The sequence below is a fragment of the Procambarus clarkii genome, chromosome 55 (assembly GCF_040958095.1).
Source record: "Procambarus clarkii isolate CNS0578487 chromosome 55, FALCON_Pclarkii_2.0, whole genome shotgun sequence".
Lineage (NCBI taxonomy): Eukaryota > Metazoa > Arthropoda > Malacostraca > Decapoda > Cambaridae > Procambarus > Procambarus clarkii.
The window spans coordinates 18365197-18389995 of record NC_091204.1 but is presented as its reverse complement, the minus strand read 5'-3'; the positions used below and the strand labels follow the sequence as shown (position 1 = coordinate 18389995).

The window sequence follows — 24799 nt, the reverse complement described above, 5'->3', positions numbered from 1 at the left end:
ATATGTTAAAACCTTTTTTGCTTCTAACTATTTTCTTAGTATCAGTATTAAGAAGAGCAATCACGTTACCAAATTTTTGGTAAGCAAACTTTAATAAGTATAGAAGAATTTATTACATCCAACATTTCATTCCTGGCTGGAAGGGAGAGAATGAATACAAAAGGTTGTTGTTGTTGTTGTTTTAGATTCAGCTACTCGGAACAAAATGTCCATGTTACACGGGCTATAGTGACCCCCCTAACCCTACAAAAGGTAAAATATTGAATATATACATGAGATAGCTCGAGGGAGTGTGAGGTGAGAAGATAGAACCATTAGGTAAGGTGATGGGGGGCCAGACAAGCATTAATTAAGACAGTGGGTAGAACTCAGGCACTCTTTTGGCACTCTGGCACTCTCGGTGGGCGGGGAGACCTCTGGATTGACATCATTGTCATCCATTGATGCTGTGTGAGTTCTAGGTCTGAGTGTTGGCAGGGAAGCGAAGTCATTATTTTGTAAATTTTATGAGGTTCTTTTTTTTATTTTATAAGCATGGCTTCAGGGATTTCCAATCTTCTTTTGTGGGTGGAAGATTCCAAATTTGTTGTTATTTTCTAGCCTGTTTCTAGCGAGTGTGTGTGTGTGTGTGTGTGTGTGTGTGTGTGTGTGTGTGTGTGTGTGTGTGTTGTGTGTTGTGTGTGTGTGTGTGTGTGTATATACACCTCCACACCTGACACCCCCCCCCCCTGGACTTCCTCACGGAACATTACCTAGTTGTGCCCTATTTGCGTTGTTGGAAAGTCTTTCCTTACACTTCAGTGTAATTTGCAAGTAAATTGTTAAAATATGATTTCTTTTATTTTCGTGATCGCGTGCACGAGTGTCTAGGTTCGTGTAAGTGCTTCAAGGTGAGATTAAGTGTGTGTGTGTGTATGTGTGGATTGCACATACTGCCATAGCAGCATGTGCAACTCCCCTCCCCCCTCCCCCTCTCCTCTCCAGTAGGAAGAAAACTCCCTGGGTTGTTAAACCTGTCACTTGTTCTTGTACCTAGACGTGCTTAACTGTACACACACACACACACACACACACACACACACACACACACACACACACACACACACACACACACACACACCACGAGCGTAGCTCTCATCCTGTAACTACACTAATTACACATACACATACACACACACACACTCAACTTGCAAGACCCCGACCACTCGACACGCTCACGTGACCTGTCGAGGGACCAACGCGTGACCAGTCGAGGGACCGACACGTGACCTGTCGAGGGACCGACACGTGACCTGTCGAGGGACCGACACGTGACCTGTCGAGGGACCGACACGTGACCTGTCGAGGGACCGACACGTGACCTGTCGAGGGACCGACACGTGACCTGTCGAGGGACCAATATTCGACCAGTAAGACGCCATCAACGCCAGGTTCATGACGCCTCCTCGTCCACCTCCTACTCTACCTCCTGTACATATTTGCTCAGCCATTACAGAGGCACGCGAGGCTGTTCCATTCCTCGATTGATTTGGAAGTTTAGAAGCGTTGTTTCTCGTGATGATCTTGTGGAGCTCCAGCTCCTAGGATCCAGTTCCTAAGCTCCTGCTTCCAGGATTCAGTTCCTGGGCTCCAGCAGTACCGTTTCTGAACTCCAGCTGTTAGATTCCAGCCTATGTGGTTCAGTTCTGTCTGTTAGTTGTGGGTATTTCCGACCGTCTTATGAAACACTTATAGTCCTAGTGGATTTTTTCATTATTATTATTATTATTATTATTATTATTATTATTATTATTATTATTATTATTATAGGAGGACACCATTTCGTGGGGAAAATGAACTAACATGACATGTTCAAAGTCTTTCCAAGTAGAGTGCAACAGTGTAGTACTTGACGGACATCTCATTACTGCAGCTCACGCAAGTCAGGGACATAAATAATAATAGGTGACTGTAAATAGCAGGGGTTGGACGATTGTTAATTACTGTGTGTGTGTACTCACCTATATGTACTCACCTATATGTGCTTGCAGGATCGAGCATTGACTCTTGGATCCCGCCTTTCTAGCTATCGGTTGTTTACAGCAATGACTCCTGTCCCATTTCCCTATCATACCTAGTTTTAAAAGTATGAATAGTATTTGCTTCCACAACCTGTTCCCCAAGTGCATTCCATTTTTCTACTACTCTCACGCTAAAAGAAAACTTCCTAACATCTCTGTGACTCATCTGAGTTTCCAGTTTCCACCCATGTCCCCTCGTTCTGTTATTATTACGTGTGAACATTTGATCTATTTCCACTTTGTCAATTCCCCTGAGTATTTTATATGTCCCTATCATATCTCCTCTCTCCCTTCTTTTCTCTAGTGTCGTAAGGTTCAGTTCCTTCAGCCGCTCTTCATATCCCATCCCTCGTAGCTCTGGGACAAGCCTCGTCGCAAACCTCTGAACCTTCTCCAGTTTCTTTATGTGTTTCTTCAGGTGGGGGCTCCATGATGGCGCGGCATACTCTAAGACGGGTCTCACGTAGGCAGTGTAAAGCGCCCTAAAAGCTTCCTCATTTAGGTTTCTGAATGAAGTTCTAATTTTCGCCAGTGTAGAGTACGCTGCTGTCGTTATCCTATTTATATGTGCCTCAGGAGTTAGATTGGGTGTCACATCCACTCCCAGGTCTCTTTCTCGAATCGTTACAGGTAGGCTGTTCCCCTTCATTGTGTACTGTCCCTTTGGTCTCCTGTCACCTGATCCCATTTCCATAACTTTACATTTACTGGTGTTAAACTCCAGTAGCCATTTCTCTGACCATCTCTGCAGCCTGTGTAAGTCCTCTTGGAGGATCCTACAATCCTCGTCTGTCACAACTCTTCTCATTAATTTTGCGTCATCTGCAAACATTGACATGTATGATTCCACTCCTGTAAACATATCATTTACGTAAATTAGAAAGAGGATTGGTCCCAGCACCGATCCTTGAGGTACTCCACTTGTTACTGTTCGCCAGTCCGACTTTTCGCCCCTTACCATTACCCTCTGGCTCCTTCCTGTTAGGTAGTTCTTCACCCATACTAGGGCCTTTCCGCTTACTCCCGCCTGCCTCTCAAGTTTGTATAGCAGTCTCATGTGCGGTACCGTATCAAAGGCCTTTTGGCAGTCAAGAAATATGCAGTCTGCCCAGCCTTCTCTGTCCTGCCTTATCCTTGTTACTTTATCATAGAATTCTAAAAGGTTTGTTAGGCATGATTTCCCTGTCCAGAACCCATGTTGGTGCTTGTTTACAAACCCAATGCTCTCCAGGTGCTCAACAAGTCTTAGCCTAATTATTCTTTCAAGTATTTTGCAGGGGACGCTTGTCAGTGATACGGGTCTGTAGTTAAGTGCCTCCTCCCTATCCCCCTTTTTGAAAATCGGTACGACATTTGCCTCCTTCCAGCAACTGGGCAATTCTCCCGACATAAGTGACTCATTGAAGATCATTGCCAGAGGCACGCTGAGAGCCTGCGCTGCCTCTTTAAGTATCCACGGTGATACTTTGTCTGGTCCAACAGCTTTATTTGCATCCAGTGTTGTCAACTGTTTCATTACATCCTCTGCTGTCACCTCTATATCTGATAGTCTTTCATCTTGGGTAATCTCTTCTAACAATGGGAGCTGCTCAGGCTCGGTAGTGAACACTCCATGGAATTTTGCATTCAGTACCTCGCAGATTTCCTTGTCGCTTTCTGTATATGCCCCTTCTGTTTTCCTCAGTCTTGTCACTTGGTCATTTACCGACATCTTCCTTCTTATATGGCTATGTAGTAATTTTGGTTGCTTTTTCGCTTTGACTGCAATATCGTTCTCATAATTTCTTTCCGACACTCGTCTTATGTTAATGTAATCATTCCTAGCTCTGTTACATCTAATCCTGTTGTCCTCTGTCCTTTGTCTTCTGTACTTCCTCCACTCCCTCCTGCTTCTCACCTTTGCTTCCTGACACTGTCTATTAAACCATGGGTTATTATATTCCCTCCTGCTTTTTTTCTTTATTGTTTTTTTTTGTTTATTGTGTGTGTGTGTGTGTGTGTGTGTGTGTGTGTGTGTGTGTACTCGCCTATTTGTGCTTGCGAGGGCTGAGGTCTGGCTGTTTGGTCCCGCCTTTGAACTCTCAATCAACTGGTGTACAGGTTCCTGAGCCTATTGGGGTGTATCATATCTACACTTGAAACTGTTTATGGAGTCAGCCACCACCACATTGTATGTGTGTGTGTATATACTATTTGTATCTGCCGAATCTAGCTATTGGCTCTAGGACCCCGCCTTTTTAACCTATTTATTTTCCTCTATTATGTCTACTACATATATTTCTCTTGCGCGCGCGCACACACACACACACACACACACACACACACACACACACACACACACACACACACACACACACACACACACGCACACACACACACACACATCCCTAGGAAGTAGCCCGTAGCAGCTGTTTGTGTACCAGGTACATATTTACTGCTAGGTGAACCGAGCATCAGGGTGAAAGAAACTGCCCATTTGTTTCTGCTTATGGCGGGGATCGAACCCAGGCCCTTAGGACTACAACCCCAGAGAGCTGTCCCTCCACAACATACTCATGCGTATGTTGAGGTGGGTCAGAGGCAACAATGTGGAGATGTTGTGTTATCATAGATTATTTCTGTGTTGTGATGGTCTATTGGTGCTGTGATGGACAAGAGGTGTTGTGATTGACCATTGATGTTGTGATGGACCATTTGTGTTGTGATAGACCAGGGCTGTTTTGATGGACGACTGACGTTGTGATTAGCCCTTGATGTTGTTGGGGTCCTGTTGTACTTGTGTAGGATCTAGTGTTGCGTCTGGAGTTTTGTATTGAGCCTCATAAGTTGTTCTACAACCTTAGTGTTCCTATGTTTAGGTTTTGATTCATAGTTTGTAGTTGTATAGTGCTTCTATGTTGTTGATATTTGTACATGTTGTGGGAGATCTATAGTATTGTGGTGAATCACAACCAATAAGCTTGTAATATGGTCGTTATACCAAAATAATATGACAAGGAAGGCCGAGCGGACAGCACACTGGACTTGTGATCCTGTGGTCCCGGGTTCCATCCCAGGCGCCAGCGAGAAACAGTGGGCAGAGTTTCTTTCACCTTATTCCCCTGTTACCTAACAGTAAAATAGGTACCTGGGTGTTAGTCAGCTGTCACGGGCTGCTTCCTGGGGGTGGAGGCCTGGTCGAGGACAGGGCCGCGAGGACACTAAAGCCCCGAAATCATCTCAAGATAACCTCAAGAAGGACTCCTTTGATAGTCTAACGTGGCAGCGCGGCACCGTAGACTTATATTATAAATCCATAAAATTGCAATTATCTGGAGCTTTGCAATTACTTTTTTTTTTATAACGTGTTTTGTTTTTTAGGATATCCTCATTATGCACACACAATTTGCCAGTGCAGGCTACTGATCATATATCCCCGTATGAATAACCATCCTATATGATAAGGACTGTTTAGAATCAATGCTATCTTATTCACTCCTGTGTTCTTGGTGATGTCTTCGGAATGCATCTAGAGTTTGCAAGTGCAGACTACTGGTCACAAGGCCCTGTATAAGTAACCATCTTGTGATGGGATTTGTAGCATCACGTAGCTAGGTAGTGACACACTGTACTCTCCTACATATAGTCTAGGGTAGCTGCACAATTGTAGATGTACCTAAATGTGTTATATCTTGAGGTTATCTTGAAGTTATCTTGAGATGATTTCGGGGCTTAGTGTCCCCACGGCCCGGTACTCGACCAGGCTTCCACCCCCAGGAAGCAGCCCGTGACAGCTGACTAACTCCCAGGTACCTATTTACTGCTAGGTAACAGGGCATCAGGGTTAAAGAAACTCTGCCCATTGTTTCTCGCCGGCGCCCGGGATCGAACCAGGGACCACAGGATCACGCGTCCAGTGTTCTGTCCGCTCAGCCACCGGCTCCCCAAACTAATCGTGTTAATGAATAAAAAAAATATCCAGCGAAATGGGGATTTGTTTACTATCATATAACTAGCTTTTGCCACAAACTATGAAACCCATCATATAGTATAGGATAAATAACCGATACCATTATTACTTTTATTATTATAAAAGTTTATATTAAAAATGCCCTACGGTCGTGTCATTTAAAGCAGGTGGACTCGACAGTCGAGGCAACCGCTTCTCCACATTATGAGTAATGGCACTATTGATCAGTGTCCCCCATGGCAGGTCTTGTTTGCATATTCCTAATGATCAAATGGCAAGATAGATTCCTCTTGGAAGGAGAGTCCACACATGCCGCAATATATCAGCGTCAGACGTGATGCGTTGCAGAGAGGGGAAAACCCGGCGCTGACATTATCAGTGTCAGCACTAAGTAAGCTCATCCATATTAATCTCTGTAGAGTGATATACTTGCTCTACATTAATTAACTGGACTCCAGAGCAATTTATAATAGAGTAAAAAAAGATGATTTTTTGGGATTTAGAAATATAAGAGTAATTTAAGTATATTAATCATCGTTAGTAAATAAGATATTTTTTTAATCGTGTTTTATGTAAAATATTTTTTTGTAAATTTTAATGTAAATTGTGAATGTCCATTTAGTTAATGAAAATTATCTGATATCAACAGCAATATCGTTACACATGTATATACGTTGAAACGTATATACATGTGTGAGGGCATTGGACTAAACATGAGACCACTTGACTAAACGTGAGGACACTGGACCAAACATTGACAACACTGGACCAATCATAACACCACTGGACCAATCATGACACCACTGGACCAGGTCCAATGTGTTTTCTTCTGCTAGTGGTTTTGTGAAACCAATGTTCTCAAAACTTACATATCGGACTCCTGTTGCCTTAGACGGCATCTATACCATGTTGGCGTGATATAGTGAGTGGGTGGGGGAATGGTAGAAGCTTCGTGGTGTGGGTGGCTGAGTGGGTGGTGGCAGGAGGCGTGGATAGAGAGTGCTGGGCGGCATGACTAATGGTGGTGATTGGTCTGGTCGCTCTTAATGCGTAGTGCTGCTGATGTTTGTGGTCGACATTGGGAGAGGGGCGGCACGTGTGGGTGGGCGAGGTGGTGGGTGGTGCAGGTGTGGGTTGTACGGGTGGTGGGTGGTAGTGGGTGGCATGGTTGGCGGTAGGGAGGGGGGACTTTTCTAGGCGGCCACAAAGCCTGGTCATTATGGCTTGAATCCCTCTCTTCCAGGGCGGCTTACCGCAGTGTCTGGGCTGAGCTGGCTCTTGGCTACTTCACTATCCCTCAGTCCCTAAGGTTCTATATACACACACACACCACCTGTGCCCTCTCTCTCTACTGGACTTCACGGTCACAATATAACATACAGTGTATACATCCTTTTCATGTATAATATACGAGAACCTAGTGAATATACACAACAAATGTATAGTCATCTAGGAAAAGTAATAATTTAAAAAATATATATGACAGCATGCACCAACATGTATGTAAATCGCTCCCTCTTTTTTCCCCATGGTTCAGCTTCCCTCCTGAAACTTTATCATCCCGAACGATATTGGTTGGCCGACTCGGACACAGATAATACCAGAGAGGAACTCCCCCTTTCCCGGGAACAGACATGGCCTGGATATTTTCCAGATGGCTCTCAAATACCGCGATGAATAATACGCTCTCACAATGTCTCACTTGTACCATGGTGCAACATACACTTTGTCTTCCTCTCAAGTACTGTCGTGAAAAATACGTTCTCAAAGTCTCTCATTATTTTATATATCCTATAGGGAATAATAATACTCTCTCGCGCGTTGAGATTCTAGTGAAAAATTTGTCAGAATTAAAATTGACTGCTCTGTCGAAAGTTAATGTGTTAGTTCTCATTAATACGTCCAGATTCTGAGAGTTTTCCGGGTTCATTTATACATGATAAAATTACCCATCTATGGCAGCCAAAGACGCAAGTTAAATTCTATCACATTATTCCAACATTATCTCATATATTACTTCAAGAAAGAGAGAGAGAGAGAGAGAGGGAGAGAGAGAGAGAGAGAGAGAGATAATTTATTTACATACACACAAAAAAACATGCAAACGTACACTAAAAATGGAAATTTCACATTCGCACATTCAAATACGTGACAAAATGTACAGTAGCAAGTAAAATTCATTATCAACTAGCCAGCAGAGACACGGGACTGATAGTGAACTTGGTAATATTCTGCCACACTCCAGACAGCTTTATTTAACTTGTAAAGAGTGATAACTTCAGTCCCGCCTGTCAGAAGAAGCCTTCACTCGCAGACAATTTGCATTCCAGAGAAGTTTTTAACTTCTGAAATAAGCACAAAGCCGTTATGAGACCATATTAACATATTTTTAGGGGGAAGGAGTCGTACAATGAAAGGCCGAAGTGCTCTATTGTTGAATGACTTCCTTCTCCCATATGCTCTAACGTCATCCTATTGTGTGACTTTCCTGCTCATTGAGTACTGACATTACTCAACATTTCATTATCTGCTTCCTGATTAGTCTTTTCTGTCTCAAGAAATCATATTTTATTATTTATCCGGCCTGCTGGCTCTCTCTCCTGGACACATGTATCTAGTGCCACACCAGTTTGTGATCCAATACATTAATGTTTTCACCTCTCTTCTCTGATCATACCGACGTATACCCTCCACTCTCCCTTGGGATATTTGTGGATTTTGTGTAATATACTCAACGCATGCGGGAGATATGCCACTCAACGCATGCGGGAGATATGCTACTCAACGCGTGCAGGAGATATGCCACTCAACGCATGCAGGAGATATGCCACTCAACGCATGCAGGAGATATGCCACTCAACGCGTGCAGGAGATATGCCACTCAACGCGTGCAGGAGATATGCCACTCAACGCATGCAGGAGATATGCCACTCAACGCATGCAGGAGATATGCTACTCAACGCATGCGGGAGATATGATACTCAACGCATGCAGGAGATATGATACTCAACGCATGCAGGAGATATACCACTCAACGCGTGCAGGAGATATGCTACTCAACGCGTGCAGGAGATATGCCACTCAACGCGTGCAGGAGATATGCCACTCAACGCGTGCAGGAGATATGCCACTCAACGCGTGCAGGAGATATGCCACTCAACGCATGCAGGAGATATGCCACTCAACGCGTGCAGGAGATATGCTACTCAACGCATGCGGGAGATATGATACTCAACGCATGCGGGAGATATGCCACTCAACGCGTGCAGGAGATATGCCACTCAACGCGTGCAGGAGATATGCTACTCAACGCATGCGGGAGATATGATACTCAACGCATGCAGGAGATATGCCACTCAACGCGTGCAGGAGATATGCTACTCAACGCATGCAGGAGATATGCCACTCAACGCATGCAGGAGATATGCTACTCAACGCATGCAGGAGATATGCTACTCAACGCATGCAGGAGATATGCTAGAACAAACTATGGTTTCCAAGACTACCTACAGTGTAAGACAGAGTGAACACTACATATACGGACAAGAATATGAGATATATCAGTATAGAGAAGCAGTTCCAGTAGCATAGCATGCTGGGGCATATTCACATTTCTGACAGTACGTGGATAAGCCGAACATTCTAAAGCACTAACATGAGAAGTTAATCGATTGATTACGATAGACACTGCAGGCGAAATGTTCATTATAGACCATGTAAACCAAGAACCAGGGGTTCGACTCCTGCGCAGGAGGCAATGGTGCTACAAATTCGGTCTAAACAAGTTTTCAGAGTTTAACCAAGTTCACAACAGTTTATATTAAAAGTCCAACTGGTTCACAACTATCCAACCAAATGAGGGAGAGATATATTTCTTAGGTTCACTCCGCTTGCGGCGGTGAATTGTCGAAAACCTGTACTGTAATAAGTGGTCAAACTTACCCTTGCCGTGCACTAAATACATAACAAAACAAAGGGAGCAAACGCCATATCAAAATAGAGCATAGAGCAGAAAACAAAGCAGAAGCTGTCGAGAGAAACAGAGCCCTCAGACCATGACCCATGGACCCTAAGGGTGGACCCAAATGTGCAGCAGTCAGTTGAGGGCAAACCGCCTCCGCAGCACATAAACTGGCGGCCAGTTTCAGGCAAGTATATAGCATACATCAGCGTTTACTCTGGCTTGTATTTACGACGATGGGCCTTTTAGAACGAGAGTGACAGTGGAAGAGATAGTCGTTGCACCATCATCTATACGGTTCAACGAGTGCTTGTCCGGCACAAGTATGTGGGGGGTTTTATGGTGTGATATTATGGTGAGAAGTGATGGTGTAATGACCTCGTTATGATCGATGATTCCGGTCTTCTCGTCTATCGAGGACGTGTAAGAGTTGCTACTACTGGTCGTGGTCAGAAAAAGGTCAGAAAAAGATTCATGTTTATCGAATGCTACAAAAAAGACGGTGTTCGAGCGGCTCTTTGGCACGGTCCTCGGCCACAGTTGTGCATTGTCATTTGAGGTGCAATGTTTACGGTGACAAAACTTAGTGACTGAGTATTTTGGTGATAATTGAGAGCTAAATACAATTTCTCGCTGATGCATAACCCCCCAAAACATTTCTTAGGTTCATTTTCACAACATACACGACTGTTTTCATTATCCTTTTCATCTTTGTCTGTGTCTGTCTGTCTGTCTGTCTGTCTGTCTGTCTGTCTGTCTGTCTGTCTGTCTGTCTGTCTGTCTCTCTCTCTCTCTCTCTCTGTCTCTGTCTCTCTCTCTCTCTCTCTCTCTCTCTCTCTCTCTCTCTCTCTCTCTCTCTCTCTCTCTCTCTCTCTCTCTCTCTCTCTCTCTCTCCCTTATTTTCCCTCCTTTACTTCAAGCATTACTCTCTACCTCCTACAAGCAAGAAGGAAGGAGAGACGCCACCACAACCACCTGGAGGAAGACAAAGGAAACTTGTCTCTAAAGCGACGCCTGCAAAGTTTAGTTAGAAAATATGGGTTGAGCTCAAGTTTCTCCGTGGGTGATCTTTTATACTGTGGTGGCTGGCTGCGGCGAGACCCAGTAACACTCAAACTTTATAAAGCCTCTCATATCTGGGCGCCGCTCCTGCTATTTCTGTCTCTTACTTCATGTGTGTAAAAAGCACCAAAAATATGGGCTCCATAAAGAGCTTCTTTTGGTAATGGAGGAGAGAGATATACACACAGAGATGCGAGGCTCTGACGCCAGGCTGTGGATGCTGGTTCTCTTTCCTAGCGACTGGGAGGTGCAGGTGGTGGTGAGGGTGGTGTAGTGGTAGTGAAGGTGGTGTAGGGGGTGGTGGTGTAGGGGGTAGTGGTGTAGTTGTTAGTGTAAATGGTGGTGTAAGTGTTGCAGGTGGTGTGTAGATGGTGGTGAAGGTGATATAGGGGGGTGGAGAACGTGATATAGGTGGGGGTAAAGATGGTGTGCGTGGTGGTGAGGGGGTGGTGTAGGTGGTGGTGAAGGAGGTGTAGGTGATGGTGAAGGTGGTATAGGCTGTGGTAGTGCAAACAGATAAGACTGTGATACAGGTGGCGTACACTGTTATGCAGATAGTGCAGGGTATTGTGCAAGGGATTGTTGTACTAAGTGGTCGTTGTTAATGGTGTACGGGTGTCGTAGACTACTGTGCAGGTGGAGGTGTTGACTATGTTGCAGAGTACAGTGCAAGGTGGTGATGGGGAAAGTGTGACGCAGGTGCATGCACAGGCGATGGTGCCTTTAGTGGTGTAAGGTGATGGTGAAGATCGTCCCTCGTTGTCGAAGATGACCTTGACCTCAATATATTTGTTGAGGTCATGACTTGCGCTTGACTTAGAGTAAAGTGAGGGAGAGTTGGACAAGTCGACTGCCTCACTACCCCGGCGTATCTGGGTCTAGCGGCAGGACAAGTCTAGACGGCAGGAGATAGGTTAGGATGCAGTGGCTGGCCAGCAGTGACCTACGTGTCTCACTGTGCCTTAGTTGAGCTCCACGGCGCTTACCTACGTGTCTCACTGTGCCTTAGTTGAGCTCCACGGCGCTTACCTACGTGTCTAACTGTGCCTTAGTTGAGCTCCACGGCGCTTACCTACGTGTCTAACTGTGCCTTAGTTGAGCTGCACGGCGCTTACCTACGTGTCTAACTGTGCCTTAGTTGAGCTCCACGGCGCTTTGCTGGGTCCACCTTCCTGCCTGTTGAACCATTCTGGTGATTTCCTTCCACGCAGGCCGCCGGGTCCTGTCTACGCATGTGTAGGTAGACAAGCCTTAGTACTTCAGTGAGACATTATGGGTATTCGTTAAGCTGGTACTCGCTTCTCCTTGTATCATGGCGAGTCCAGAGACGAGAGTTCAATCCCGCCTATTGCGGTAACATTGTCTTATGTCTCGCCTATTTTCCTGCTGCCATGAGGTTTCTTGGTGAGGGGGCGGGGGGGGGGGGGGGGGGGAGGTAATTGGTTCCTGCCTCTTTCCCCCCCCCCCCCCTTCTCCTCATCCCCCTCAACATTCTACTTTCCTCCCTACATTCCCCTCTCTTTCTCTCTCTCTCTCTCTCTCTCTCTCTCTCTCTCTCTCTCTCTCTCTCTCTCTCTCTCTCTCTCTCTCTCTCTCTCTCTCTCTCTCTCTCTCTCTTCATATTCCTTCAATGCACTGTCTTAAGCATTATTTCCTCCTTATTCATTTAAATTTGCAAGTAAACTCTTTCAAATATATTTATTGTTTTGATGATAGGATTATTCTGGTCATTGTTTAAAGTGGTCTATCTTAACCTACCAAAGGATCCAAAAGAGAAAACTGGACAGTACGTCAATTTCGCGAGCCGCTTCCATTTTATAGTACGAAAATAGTTAGCCTTATGTAACGCATACGAGTGAACTGCGACGTTCTTTGTTAGAGGACAGGTTGGGTGGTCACGGACACCATGGGACACGGAGGGACGTTCTAAGACATATATCTGCGGCCAGAGACCATTTAGAATAAACAGGAACAACCAAAGCCGGTCTGAGACACACACTGAGACGGTCAATCAAACGGGCTTGTGCTCAGACAGTCTGGGAGAGGCAGAGAATTGCAATTGGGAGTATTCAAGATCAGCAGCAGATAATGACAGAGACGGTTATTGGAACACAACCAGGAAGGTCAGGCACACGCCAGGAAGATCAGGCACACGCCAGAAAGGTCAGATACACGCCAAGAAGGTCAGCTGCGTTAAGGAACGTACAGATATTGTTAAGAATGTCTATGGTCTCAGACATTGAGACTCCCAGAGGTCATCTCAAGACGTATAGGGAATGTAGGAATGTTCTGCAAGCCTTTGAGATTAAGAACGGACACAGGTATAAGGACAATTTACTAGACAGCGAAGAAAGTATTTCCACAAACTAATATTAACGAACAAGATAATTTTATAAATATCGATAAACATGTGGAAAATCCACAGAAAAATGGGAAAGGAAGATGAACGTTTCGGCCGATCAAAGCCGTTGTCAACACCAGACTGACTAGAAGAAACGGAAGAAGAAAGGGATTTATCGCATACAAATAATCAGTGTTTCGTGATCGTCAATTGCATCGATAAACATAAAGATAACGTGAGAGAGAAGGGCGGAGATTGAAGTGGAACACGACCATGACTGTCTCAAGACTTATAAACCAGCAGCAAATGACAGGCAATATGCCTCATCGATCAAGACTTATCAGAGGTTAGCATGGAAGATGATGGTTATTATGGACGCTCAGTATCAAGAAAACATTATCTCTAAAAAAGGCTGTCAGACATTGACAAGATGATCCAAATTGCGAGAGGGGAACAAACCCAGCCTTAGAGACAGCCAGAAGCTCTGAGTAATTCCCAAACGGCTCAGACTAGTAAGGGAGGCTCTATACTCGTACTCTATGCTATAATGTCATGTCAATCATACTCAACCATCACAACTCTAACGTCTAATGATGCTGGGCTTAAGATTAACTGACTGTTGGAGGGTTATTAAGACCACCACAATTGCTTATAGGACAATCATCATGCATTTTGCCGCGCTCAACATTCACCAAAGCCAAGTTCAATCAATGAACAAATCCACAAGGGCCGTGACGAGGATTGGAACCTACGTCCGAGAGCATCCCAGACGCTGCCTTAATCGACTGAGCTACGACATGGACAAAATCCTTATCGAATCCTCGTCACGGCCATCGTGGATTTGTTCATTGATTCATCACGTTATTGTGACTTCTGGGTGCATTAAAACTCTAAAGCGTCCTTACAGCAAGATAAAGGATACACCTCTGGGTGTACCCCTTCGTAACACCAACACGGTGTTACTAAGCCTTGCTGTTATACACAGGTAAACACTGCAAATTACGTACGCTAACACCTGATTTCTCTCGTTAAAAAAAAATTATATTAATTCACTCTAATTTCATATTTAATTCTAGCAGTAATTGGTAAAAACTTAACATTAAACATATAAACTTAGATGTAAACTGTAAACTTACATTTTTTAAGATTTCTGGGATAAGTTTCAAAAGTGAACTGACATTATTTGTCCAGCAAACTGGTCTAATTTTAACAGTACACAAGGGTAAACTTCGTCGATTATGCGCTGATTCTCAAAAGTTCACCAGCCAGTTAATTGGGGACCTGGTTGTAAACCAGAAGTCAAATAGTTCTCAAGGAAGAACTAGTATAATACAGCTTAACTGATCCTCGGAAAAAGAGGCTTTGAACCAGCTGACAGAGTGGCGAGGTTGCTGTCCACCGACGCATAGGCCGTGGAGAGACAGGTAGCAAGTGGACTTTGTTAGGGAGGATACAGGAGACAATCCTGGTGGGGATAGACTATGCAAGAAAGGACTTTTCTGGGTTGGATAGACAGTATAAGACATTCTCAGCAGTACCTAAGATTGAGCTTGAGCCTCACACTTCCACTCGTCTGGTTCAACCACTTGGGCTGGACGGCTCTCACATTATAGCGACCGGTGGAATAATTCAGATCTGGATATTGAAAGAATGAGGTCTTTTATTGACTATTTTCTTCCTGCAGGTGGAGCTCCTACACGGGCGGGGGCGTGGGTGGTGTGGGCGTGCGCCTGGCGGATATGGGCGGCATGGAGGACCGTCGCTCCTACGCACTCTCTCCCGGGGCGGCTGTCCTGGTGATCGAGGCCGCCCACCCCTCAGACGCCCATGCTTACACCTGCACCGCTAACAACTCCCTCGGCATCGACCAGGTAGGCAAGTGCGTCCCTCGAACCAGTGCCTGTAACTGGTGCCTAGGTACGCCAGATGGAGAAATAGGAATGTAAGTGTACCAGGGAAGTAGGTGTGGAGTGAGGGAATACAAGGCACTCAAGGAACCTTGCAAGGCACTCAAGGAACCTTGCAAGGCACTCAAGGAACCTTGCAAGGCACTCAAGGAACCTTGCAAGGCACTTAAGGAACCTTGCAAGGCTCTTAAGGAACCTTGCAAGGCACTTAAGGAACCTTGCAAGGCACTTAAGGAACCTTGCAAGGCACTTAAAGAACCTTGCAAGACTCTTAAGGAACCTTGCAAGGCACTTAAGGAACCTTGCAAGGCTCTTAAGGAACCTTGCAAGGCACTTAAGGAACCTTGCAAGGCACTTAAGGAACCTTGCAAGGCACTTAAAGAACCTTGCAAGGCTCTTAAGGAACCTTGCAAGGCATTTAAGGAACCTTGCAAGGGTCTCTTGAGTGTATAATGTATAATGAATGTATATATATAATGAAAGACTTCTACGTAAGAACTTGCGGTTTCTTCCCAAATTTTCTTATTTTCTTATCCTACCATTCACACCTATTCCTTTTTATAATGTATTATTTAAATTATGCAATTGTTTGTCTTGTTATTAATGAATGTTTTTGAGTTTTTGCACTTTCCTTTTCCGTGTGTGTGACGGCTGTGACGGGTGGGACAGATGAGTGTGGAGGTGGTGGTGGAGTCGAGGCTCTCTGTTGTCGTAACGCCCCGAGCTCTCACGGCTGATCTTGGAGGCACCGCTACCTTTTCCTGCAGCGTCTCAGACACCGCAGCCACTGTGTCCTGGTACGTAACAGGGTACCACAGCCTGTGTGGACCAGCCACCGTGTACTGGTAGGTAACACGGTGCCACAGCCTGTATGGACCAGCCACCGTGTCCTGGTAGGTAACAGGGTACCACAGTCTGTATGGACCAGTCACCGTGTCCTGGTAGGTAACAGGGTACCACAGCCTGTATGGACCAGCCACCGTGTACTGGTAGGTAACAGGGTACCACAGCCTGTATGGACCAGCCACCGTATACTGGTAGGTAACAGGGTACCACAGCCTGTATGGACCAGTCACCGTGTCCTGGTAGGTAACAGGGTACCACAGTCTGTATGGACCAGCCACCGTGCCCTGGTAGGTAACAGAGTACCACAGCCTGTATGAACCAGTCACCGAGTCCTGGTAGGTAACAGGGTACCACAACCTGTATGAACCAGCCACCGTGCCCTGGTAGGTAACAAGGTACACAGCCTGTATGGACCAGCCACCGTGTCCTGGTATAGGTAGCAAGGTACCACAACATGTATGGGTCGGAGGAATTATTATCTGAGAGGCAGAAACAGTTAGAGGCAGGAGGGAGGAGAGAGAAATGCTTTGGTAATGGTTTCCAGACTATTTGATCATTATCAGTGGCGTGAGGGGTTGGCATCTGATAAGACCATCAGGCAGGAACTGAGATGCAGCCTCCCTCGGTACATGGCTGAGATGCGCTGCCAGTGATATGAGCATACAAGGTCTTGTTGACTGCAGTCAACCGTGCAACATCTCCAGCACCTCTGATATGACTAAATTGCAGAGATAAACAAAAATATATTTTTTGGGTATTGATTTCAATAGGACTATGGCAACAGTATCGGAGACTGTTGCCATGTTACCAGGGCTCTAAACACTTGGCATGATGTCCTCACTAAGCGTGCCGAGTGAGGGCTGGGGTGATGTCACAGTGATAAGATGTCTCATTTATTTAATTAATTTACTATAGACATTATTTATTTATACGTGTTTAATTAAAGATTATATTATTGATTTGATTTTATGTCAGAAATAAACACTCACACCGGCTCCTCATACCCATATACAGAATACACACACACATACACAGAATGCACATACACACACACAAACACAGGGCTACACATACACACATAGACTACATATACACGCGTAGGCTACACACATACACACTCACAGGGTACACACACACACACACACACACTAGGTGAATACAACTAGGTGAATACACGCATATGATACAAATATACACACACATGCAAAATACACACACATGCAGAATACACACACACACACACACACACACACACACACACACACACACACACACACACACACGCGCGCGCGCACACACATACACACACACACACACACACACACACACACACACACACACACACACACACACACACACACACACGCACGCCCGCATCTGAACAACAAATGATCAACATTGCCGTATAAAGCCATGAGTTAGTCAACTACAGAAACTCGTGAAATCCAAGACACAAGACACTTGTCTCAGACACAAAAGAAATGAACTACCACATCACAGTTTTACAAGCACTCTGCCAGAACAGTAACGGTGAACAGTGAACAATCTACGCACCATACTTTTCACAGGCACCAATGAGACTGGTCCAGATATATGCCACGAGGGGGCATAAATGCTATAATAATTCCAAAATGTGTTTCAGGGAAAGAGGAGAAAAACCTGTTCGATAAGTGTTGCCAGAAGTGCTACATAATTCCAAATGTGTTTCAGTTTCCTTCTAATTCTTTGGCTTTTTGCATTTCAGTTAGAAATTTGTGGCAGATACACACATTTTTTAGCTACTTCTTGACACTCGATAATTAAAGTGGTAACTTGTAAAAGTCATTTATATTGCTATGTTAGGTATTTCGCCTGGTATATTACCATGTGATTGGTGCTTAATGACTGAACTAGTTGTGTTGCGACTAGTTCAATAATTAAGCAATAGTGCAATAAAGACACCCGGATGTTGCGCGTCCGCGTGTCACAAGACGCTTCTTCCAATGTAACTTTGGACTATTCGTATAAATTTGTTACTCGACTTTGCAATTGTTTCTGCTAAGGATACATTTTCTTATATATATATATATATATATATATATATATATATATATATATATATATATATATATATATATATATATATATATATATATATATTAGTCGGTGCCATAGTTGGTCACTGCCCCAGGCACTCACAGCTGGGTAAGTGCCCGCCTCGGCTGCTCTAGGAGCTCCTCAGATTTCTAAGCTTATTTCCAGCAGTATCTTTACCGGTATTGGGAAACAAACGCTAACAAAATGAACAGTGAACTAAGCTTGTGTTTTAAAAGCTTTCGGTCGCTTGCCAGTTGAGTAAAAAGCATATGCAATCAGCTTAATGCAGTCCATAAAGGGCGAGAGTATACTGAAAATGGGAGGTTTCGTGAGGTTGGGGAGGTAAGGCTCCATGAGGTTGGGGAGGTGAGGCTCTGTGAGGTTGGGGAGGTGAGGCTCCGTGAGGTTGGGGAGGTAAGGCTCCATGAGGTTGGGGAGGTGAGGCTCCGTGAGGTTGGGGAGGTGAGGCTCTGTGAGGTTGGGGAGGTGAGGCTCTGTGAGGTTGGGGAGGTGAGGCTCTGTGAGGTTGGGGAGGTGAGGCTCCGTGAGGTTGGGGAGATGAGGCTCCGTGAGGTTGGGGAGGTGAGGCTCTGTGAGGTTGGGGAGATGAGGGTCCGTGAGGTTGGGGAGGTAAGGCTCCGTGAGGTTGGGGAGATAAGGCTCCATGAGGTTGGGGAGGTGAGGCTCCGTGAGGTTGGGGAGATGAGGGTCCGTGAGGTTGGGGAGGTGAGGCTCTGTGAGGTTGGGGAGGTGAGGCTCCGTGAGGTTGGGGAGGTAAGGCTCCATGAGGTTGGGGAGGTGAGGCTCCGTGAGGTTGGGGAGGTGAGGCTCTGTGAGGTTGGGGAGGTGAGGCTCTGTGAGGTTGGGGAGGTGAGGCTCTGTGAGGTTGGGGAGGTGAGGCTCCGTGAGGTTGGGGAGATGAGGCTCCGTGAGGTTGGGGAGGTGAGGCTCTGTGAGGTTGGGGAGATGAGGGTCCGTGAGGTTGGGGAGGTAAGGCTCCGTGAGGTTGGGGAGATAAGGCTCCATGAGGTTGGGGAGGTGAGGCTCCGTGAGGTTGGGGAGATGAGGGTCCGTGAGGTTGGGGAGGTAAGGCTCCGTGAGGTTGGGGAGATGATGCTCCGTGAGGTTGGGGAGGTGAGGCTCCGTGAGGTTGGGGAGGTGAGGGTCCGTGAGGTTGGGGAGGTGAGGCTCCGTGAGGTTGGGGAGGTGAGGGTCCGTGAGGTTGGGGAGGTGAGGCTCCGTGAGGTTGGGGAAGTGAGGGTCCGTGAGGTTGGGGAGGTGAGGCTCCGTGAGGTTGGGGAGATGAGGGTCCGTGAGGTTGGGGAGATGAGGGTCCGTGAGGTTGGGGAGATGAGGGTCCGTGAGGTTGGGGAGGTGAGGGTCCGTGAGGTTGGGGAGGTGAGGGTCCGTGAGGTTGGGGAGGTGAGGCTCCGTGAGGTTGGGGACGGTGGGTAAAAATAAAATAATCCCAGTGAAGCGTTTGCCTGGTATTAACACAGTTGTGTGTGTGTGGGTGCTTGGATGGCAGGTACTACAATGGATCGCCTGTGGTGGGCAGCGGACGGGTGGTGGCAGCTGGACGGCAGCTGATCGTGTCTGGGGTGACCCACGACGACCCTGGTATGTACCAGTGCCAGGCACTGAGGGCCAGCCAGGCAGCACAGCAGGCGGCACAACTTATGCTCGGAGGTAAGCAACTCTCTCTCCTGTCTCTCTCTCTCTCTCTCTCTCTCTCTCTCTCTCTCTCTCTCTCTCTCTCTCTCTCTCTCTCTCTCTCTCTCTCTCTCTCACAGAATCCTGTTGACAGAATCCTGCTTTTGGTCATAAGTTTTTAATTGTCATTGTAATTAAATATCTGTCATTTATAAGTTTATTGTAATCTGAATAACAAAATTGCATATCAAACTTTTTATTACATTTACCAATAATCTCGACCTTCATTATAAATATGATTTTTATATTAAAATCTGATGCATTTTTACTCGAAAGTAATTGTATTTAAAGGAAATGTTGGCGTCGTCATTATTTGTTTGTTTGTTTTATATGATTCAGTGTAGGTTTTTTTATAATTTAATAGAAATTATGACCAAACGTTCACCCTTTCTTGACCCCTGGAGTTGGTACTTGACTCCTGGAGTTGGTACTTGACCCCTGGAGTTGGTACTTGACCCCTGGAGTTGGTACTTGACCCCTGGAGTTAGTACTTGACCCCTGGAGTTGGTACGTGACCCCTCCTGAAGCCTCAAGCACTGAGTGGATGACCTGATCTTATGTCCCTCACCTTACCTGATCTCAAAGGATATATATATATATATATATATATATATATATATATATATATATATATATATATATATATATATATATATATATATATATATATTATTTTCATTATATCAATCTTTTGGTTTTTTTTGTATGTAGGTTTTTCTTTTCCTCATTTGTCTTTTCTTTCTTTTTATTTTTCCTTTATGTCATTATTTTCGAGTGACTTATCTACTCGCATTCCAGTTTTCTTCCACCTTATCTCATCCTTTGGTTGCTTGGTGTGTAAATCAGTCATCACTGACATCTCCCATTGTTCTATTCTCTTTATGTGAGCCTGGGTCTATCCTGACGTCGTCCTCCTCCTTGTGTGGGTCTGGGTCCTTCCTGACGTCCCCCTACACCTTGTGTGGGTCTGGGTCCTTCCTGACGTCCCCCTACTCCATGTGTGGGTCTGGGTCTTTCCTGACGTCCCCCTACACCATGTGTGGGTCTGGGTCCTTCCTGACGTCCCCCTTCTCCTTTCTGTTCAACAGACTCGCCCCCGGTGCTTCACTACCGCTTCATCGAGCAGACCATCCAACCCGGGCCGCCTGTCTCCCTAAAGTGTACCTCCGTGGGCAACCCCACCCCCTCCCTCACCTGGAGCCTTGACGGCCTCCCTATATCCCAGTCAGACAGGTGAGTGACCTTTGTCTCAGTCAGACAGGTGAGTGACCCTTGTCTCGGGTAGGTGAGTGACTCTTACCTCAGTCAGGTAGGTGAGTGACCTTAGTCTGTCAGGTAGGTGGGTGACCCGTATCGCAGGGAACGAGGTGAGTGAGTTACCTCAGTCAGTAAGTCTAACAAGTGAACGCCCCTTACTTCATTCTACCAAGTGAACGCCCCTTACTGTAGCCTAACAAGATAAAGCCCCTTAACTTTTATGTAACAAGTGAATACCCCTTTCCCACTGCCTAATTAGAGTTCTTGATACCCACAAGGCAGATAAACGCCTCGAACGCCACACTCTATCCAGAGGTGTACTAGTGACATGTAAGTAATTCCTCACTAGCTATTGTTCTACGGGCTCACCATAGCCCGTGCTACTTGGAACTGCTTGTTCCAAGTAGCGAATCTTTAACAACATAGCTATTGAGCATAACTGTTGTGTTTGGCAATTGCTCTACTGCTGGCTGTGAGATGAACGACATGTCCTTTATTGATGTTATATATTAATGTGAGGATTAAATTATAATAGTGATTATAATCTTAATTTATTCATCAAATTTGTATAATCAATTATGTATATAAATATTTTTTTAAGATTTTATATTTCTTGTCAATACAAAACTGCATTTGCTGACCAAACCAAACCTCACACTAGAAAGTGAAGGGACGACGACGTTTCGATCAGTCCTGGACCATTCTCAAGTCAATTGTGTCCAGGACGGACCAAAACGTCGTCGTCCCTTCACTTTCAAGTGTGTGGTTTAGTCAACATATTTCAGCCACGTTATTGTGACTCTTCGTCTGCAAAACTGCATTTGGCAACCAATTAAAAAACATGTAACTGACATTCAACTTCCCTATGAGCGTGTTATACTAACATACTGTTAATTGCTTAACTCTGGTTCGTACATTCCCTAACACATTCAGTTTTTGTTGCCAAGGTATAAGTGCCAGCGTTTTACCAGGGCAAGCAGCTTATTCATCGTGGTACCCTTGTACAGCTTGTCACCTATAACCTGCCAAACACACACCGAAACTACGACGGTGGTACAACATTCGAACAAGTTTTAACACCTAACCAGTTATAACAACCAATATAGCAAGTTGTAACAACGTTCTAATACGACATAAACACGTTAAGCCAAGATGTAACAGCTTTATTACAAGTTGTAACAAGCGGAAAATAGACAGTTTCGGTTTGTGTTTCCAGGGTATATAGTATGCAGTCGTTCAGTATCGTGCATTGGCCATCTTACATATGCGGTTAAACATGTCATCAGGGAAGAATGCCATCCACTTTTTGGACTCCTGTAACCATTTCGTACACAAAGAGCATGGTATACTCTCTGTGTACGAGATGGTGGTGATTGTGTACAGCGTATGTAGCCTTACTAAATACGCTGGCATTATTTTAGTCATTAAACATATGAAGAACACTAAACTTGGATTCATGCATTAGTTGTAATTTGTTCACGAGCATTGTGCTCCACAAAAGCTTTACGACAAACTCTAGAGGCCACACACGCTTCAGAACCTGACTAAACAGACTATAATTATTACATTGTCTCTATATAGAGCGCGAGACAGTAGGCAACTGGTCGGCTCTATAATGAGGAAAGCGTATGCGTCCCGCACCGGACATTTATGGCTCCAAACACCTCATAAATCATCGTTAATTGGCGACCATCTGTCTGAGATATGAAGGATTCTACCCCTAAATGCCAACATGTTCACCAGCCTCCCTTTATTCCGCCCCCCCTTTTCCTCAAGCGAGACAGAACACCATATAAGATCCCTTTTCCTCGGCTACCAATCTCCTCTTTTGGTGCCTTCACCTGCTTGTAAAAGCTTCCGTCCTTCCTTAGACAAAAATCTCATCTCCGTTTCAATCTGTTCGCCATCTGTTTCATTCAATGAAACATGTCTAAATGAAAACCTGCTTCCAGTATACACCAATATTTTATTATTTAGTTAAGCGGTTGTTTACGTGAATGAGACGTGGTTGTGGTTGTTCGCCTGGTACAGGGTGATGGTTGGGGAGCAGGTGGGTGCCCGGGGCAAGGTGGTCAGCCACGTCAACGTCTCCCACACTAGAGTTGAGGACGGTGGGCGCTACCAGTGTACGGCCACTAATCGGGCGGGCTCCACTGCCCACGCTGCCAACCTTAACATTTACGGTGAGTACTGTGGTGTTGACTCTGTGTTTGGTGCTGCTGTGTAGGAAGTAGCGTTGAGTGTAGGCAAGGTGGAGTATCGTGAGCGGTTGAAGAGCTGCTGTATTGAACCACCAATCTGAGGTTATTGTGTGTGTGTGATAATTCAGTGCCTGAAATAGCACGAGTCGCTGGAAACAGTGTAACTCTGAATGCGGCGGGGCGTTCAAGCCCTTAGAGGCCGTTATTAACCTGATTTTACACGCTACTTCCGCAGGATTCCCGGTAACGAGGCCCTTGGCGACACTAACAGCCGTGGCAGACGAGCAGTTGGAACTGCGGTGTCCTGTGGCAGGTTACCCTCTCCACTCCTTCACCTGGATCAAAGGTGAGTACTTACCTGTTACTCTAGATAATGGGAAAATTAGTTCTAATATCTCGGCAAGAATGAAGTCAGACGACTCGCATTGATCAACCGTGAGTGGACGACTCGCATTGATCAACCGAAGAGTGGGCGACTCGCATTGATCAACCGAAGAGTGGGCGACCTGCATTGATCAACCGTGAGTGGACGACTCGCATTGATCAACCGAAGAGTGGGCGACCTGCATTGATCAACCGTGAGTGGGCGACTCGCATTGATCAACCGTGAGTGGGCGACTCGCATTGATCAACCGTGAGCACACCCACGTTACTTCACAGGACCAGAGGTGAGCGCTCTCCTGCGCGTGTGCTTGCCAGCACACCATCCGTACAGATGTCTGTGTGGGGTCATCTTCCCTCCATAGTGACGGTGTCCCATCATTCAAGAGCAATTAATCATGTCAACCCCTTCAGTTGCCAAGATATATATACATAATATATAAATAGTTCCTCACACTATCAATACTTAGGCCACTCTTGCCTAGTTTAGATGTATAATTAAATGAAGGAATTCAGGGAAAAGCGCCAAGACTTTACGACAATATTGCACTTAGAAAGGCGGTCAGGCTAAGGATTTGGGATGGGACGGGAGGAAGGAATGGTGCCCAACCACTTGGACGGTCGAGGGGATTGAACGCAGACCTGCATGACGTCTAATACTTATTACAGTATTAGACAGTAGTGAGTATTAAACAGCATGGGACTATCCACCGTCCCTACGACCCTTAGCGTCCGCTGCTCCTGTCAGCTCTAGCAGCAAGTGAAATATTAATTTGCATCTACATTACACTGTTTATTTAGATCTTTAAGCTCTGGTCACGGGGGCGCCAGTGTGTAATGGATTTTCAATTAGCTTTTAGCTCTCTGGGATGCGCCTGAGTAAGTACTCAATTAATAACCTTGTTTGCACTGATTTTGAGTCACGGTAATGTGCCCATGATACTTTTGTAGCGAATATTTTGTTGGCGTTTTGCGTAGTTTTGAGATGGGAAAGAAGTATATAGCATTTGGATAGCTGTTCAGGGCATTTTAATTTCAATTAAAT

The 24799-nt window shown here is 45.5% G+C and overlaps 1 protein-coding gene across 1 annotated transcript in view; it reads left to right on the top strand.

Moving 5' to 3' along the window:
• Window positions 1-24799, top strand: part of LOC123755430 (cell adhesion molecule Dscam2) — a 338869-nt gene that overhangs the window by 198782 nt on the left and 115288 nt on the right. The window contains exons 7-12 of the mRNA XM_069305526.1: window positions 15058-15244; window positions 15950-16077; window positions 19731-19891; window positions 21004-21148; window positions 23204-23355; window positions 23609-23719. Coding sequence (XP_069161627.1) covers window positions 15058-15244; window positions 15950-16077; window positions 19731-19891; window positions 21004-21148; window positions 23204-23355; window positions 23609-23719 — 884 coding nt within the window. The remainder of the gene's footprint in view (window positions 1-15057; window positions 15245-15949; window positions 16078-19730; window positions 19892-21003; window positions 21149-23203; window positions 23356-23608; window positions 23720-24799) is intronic.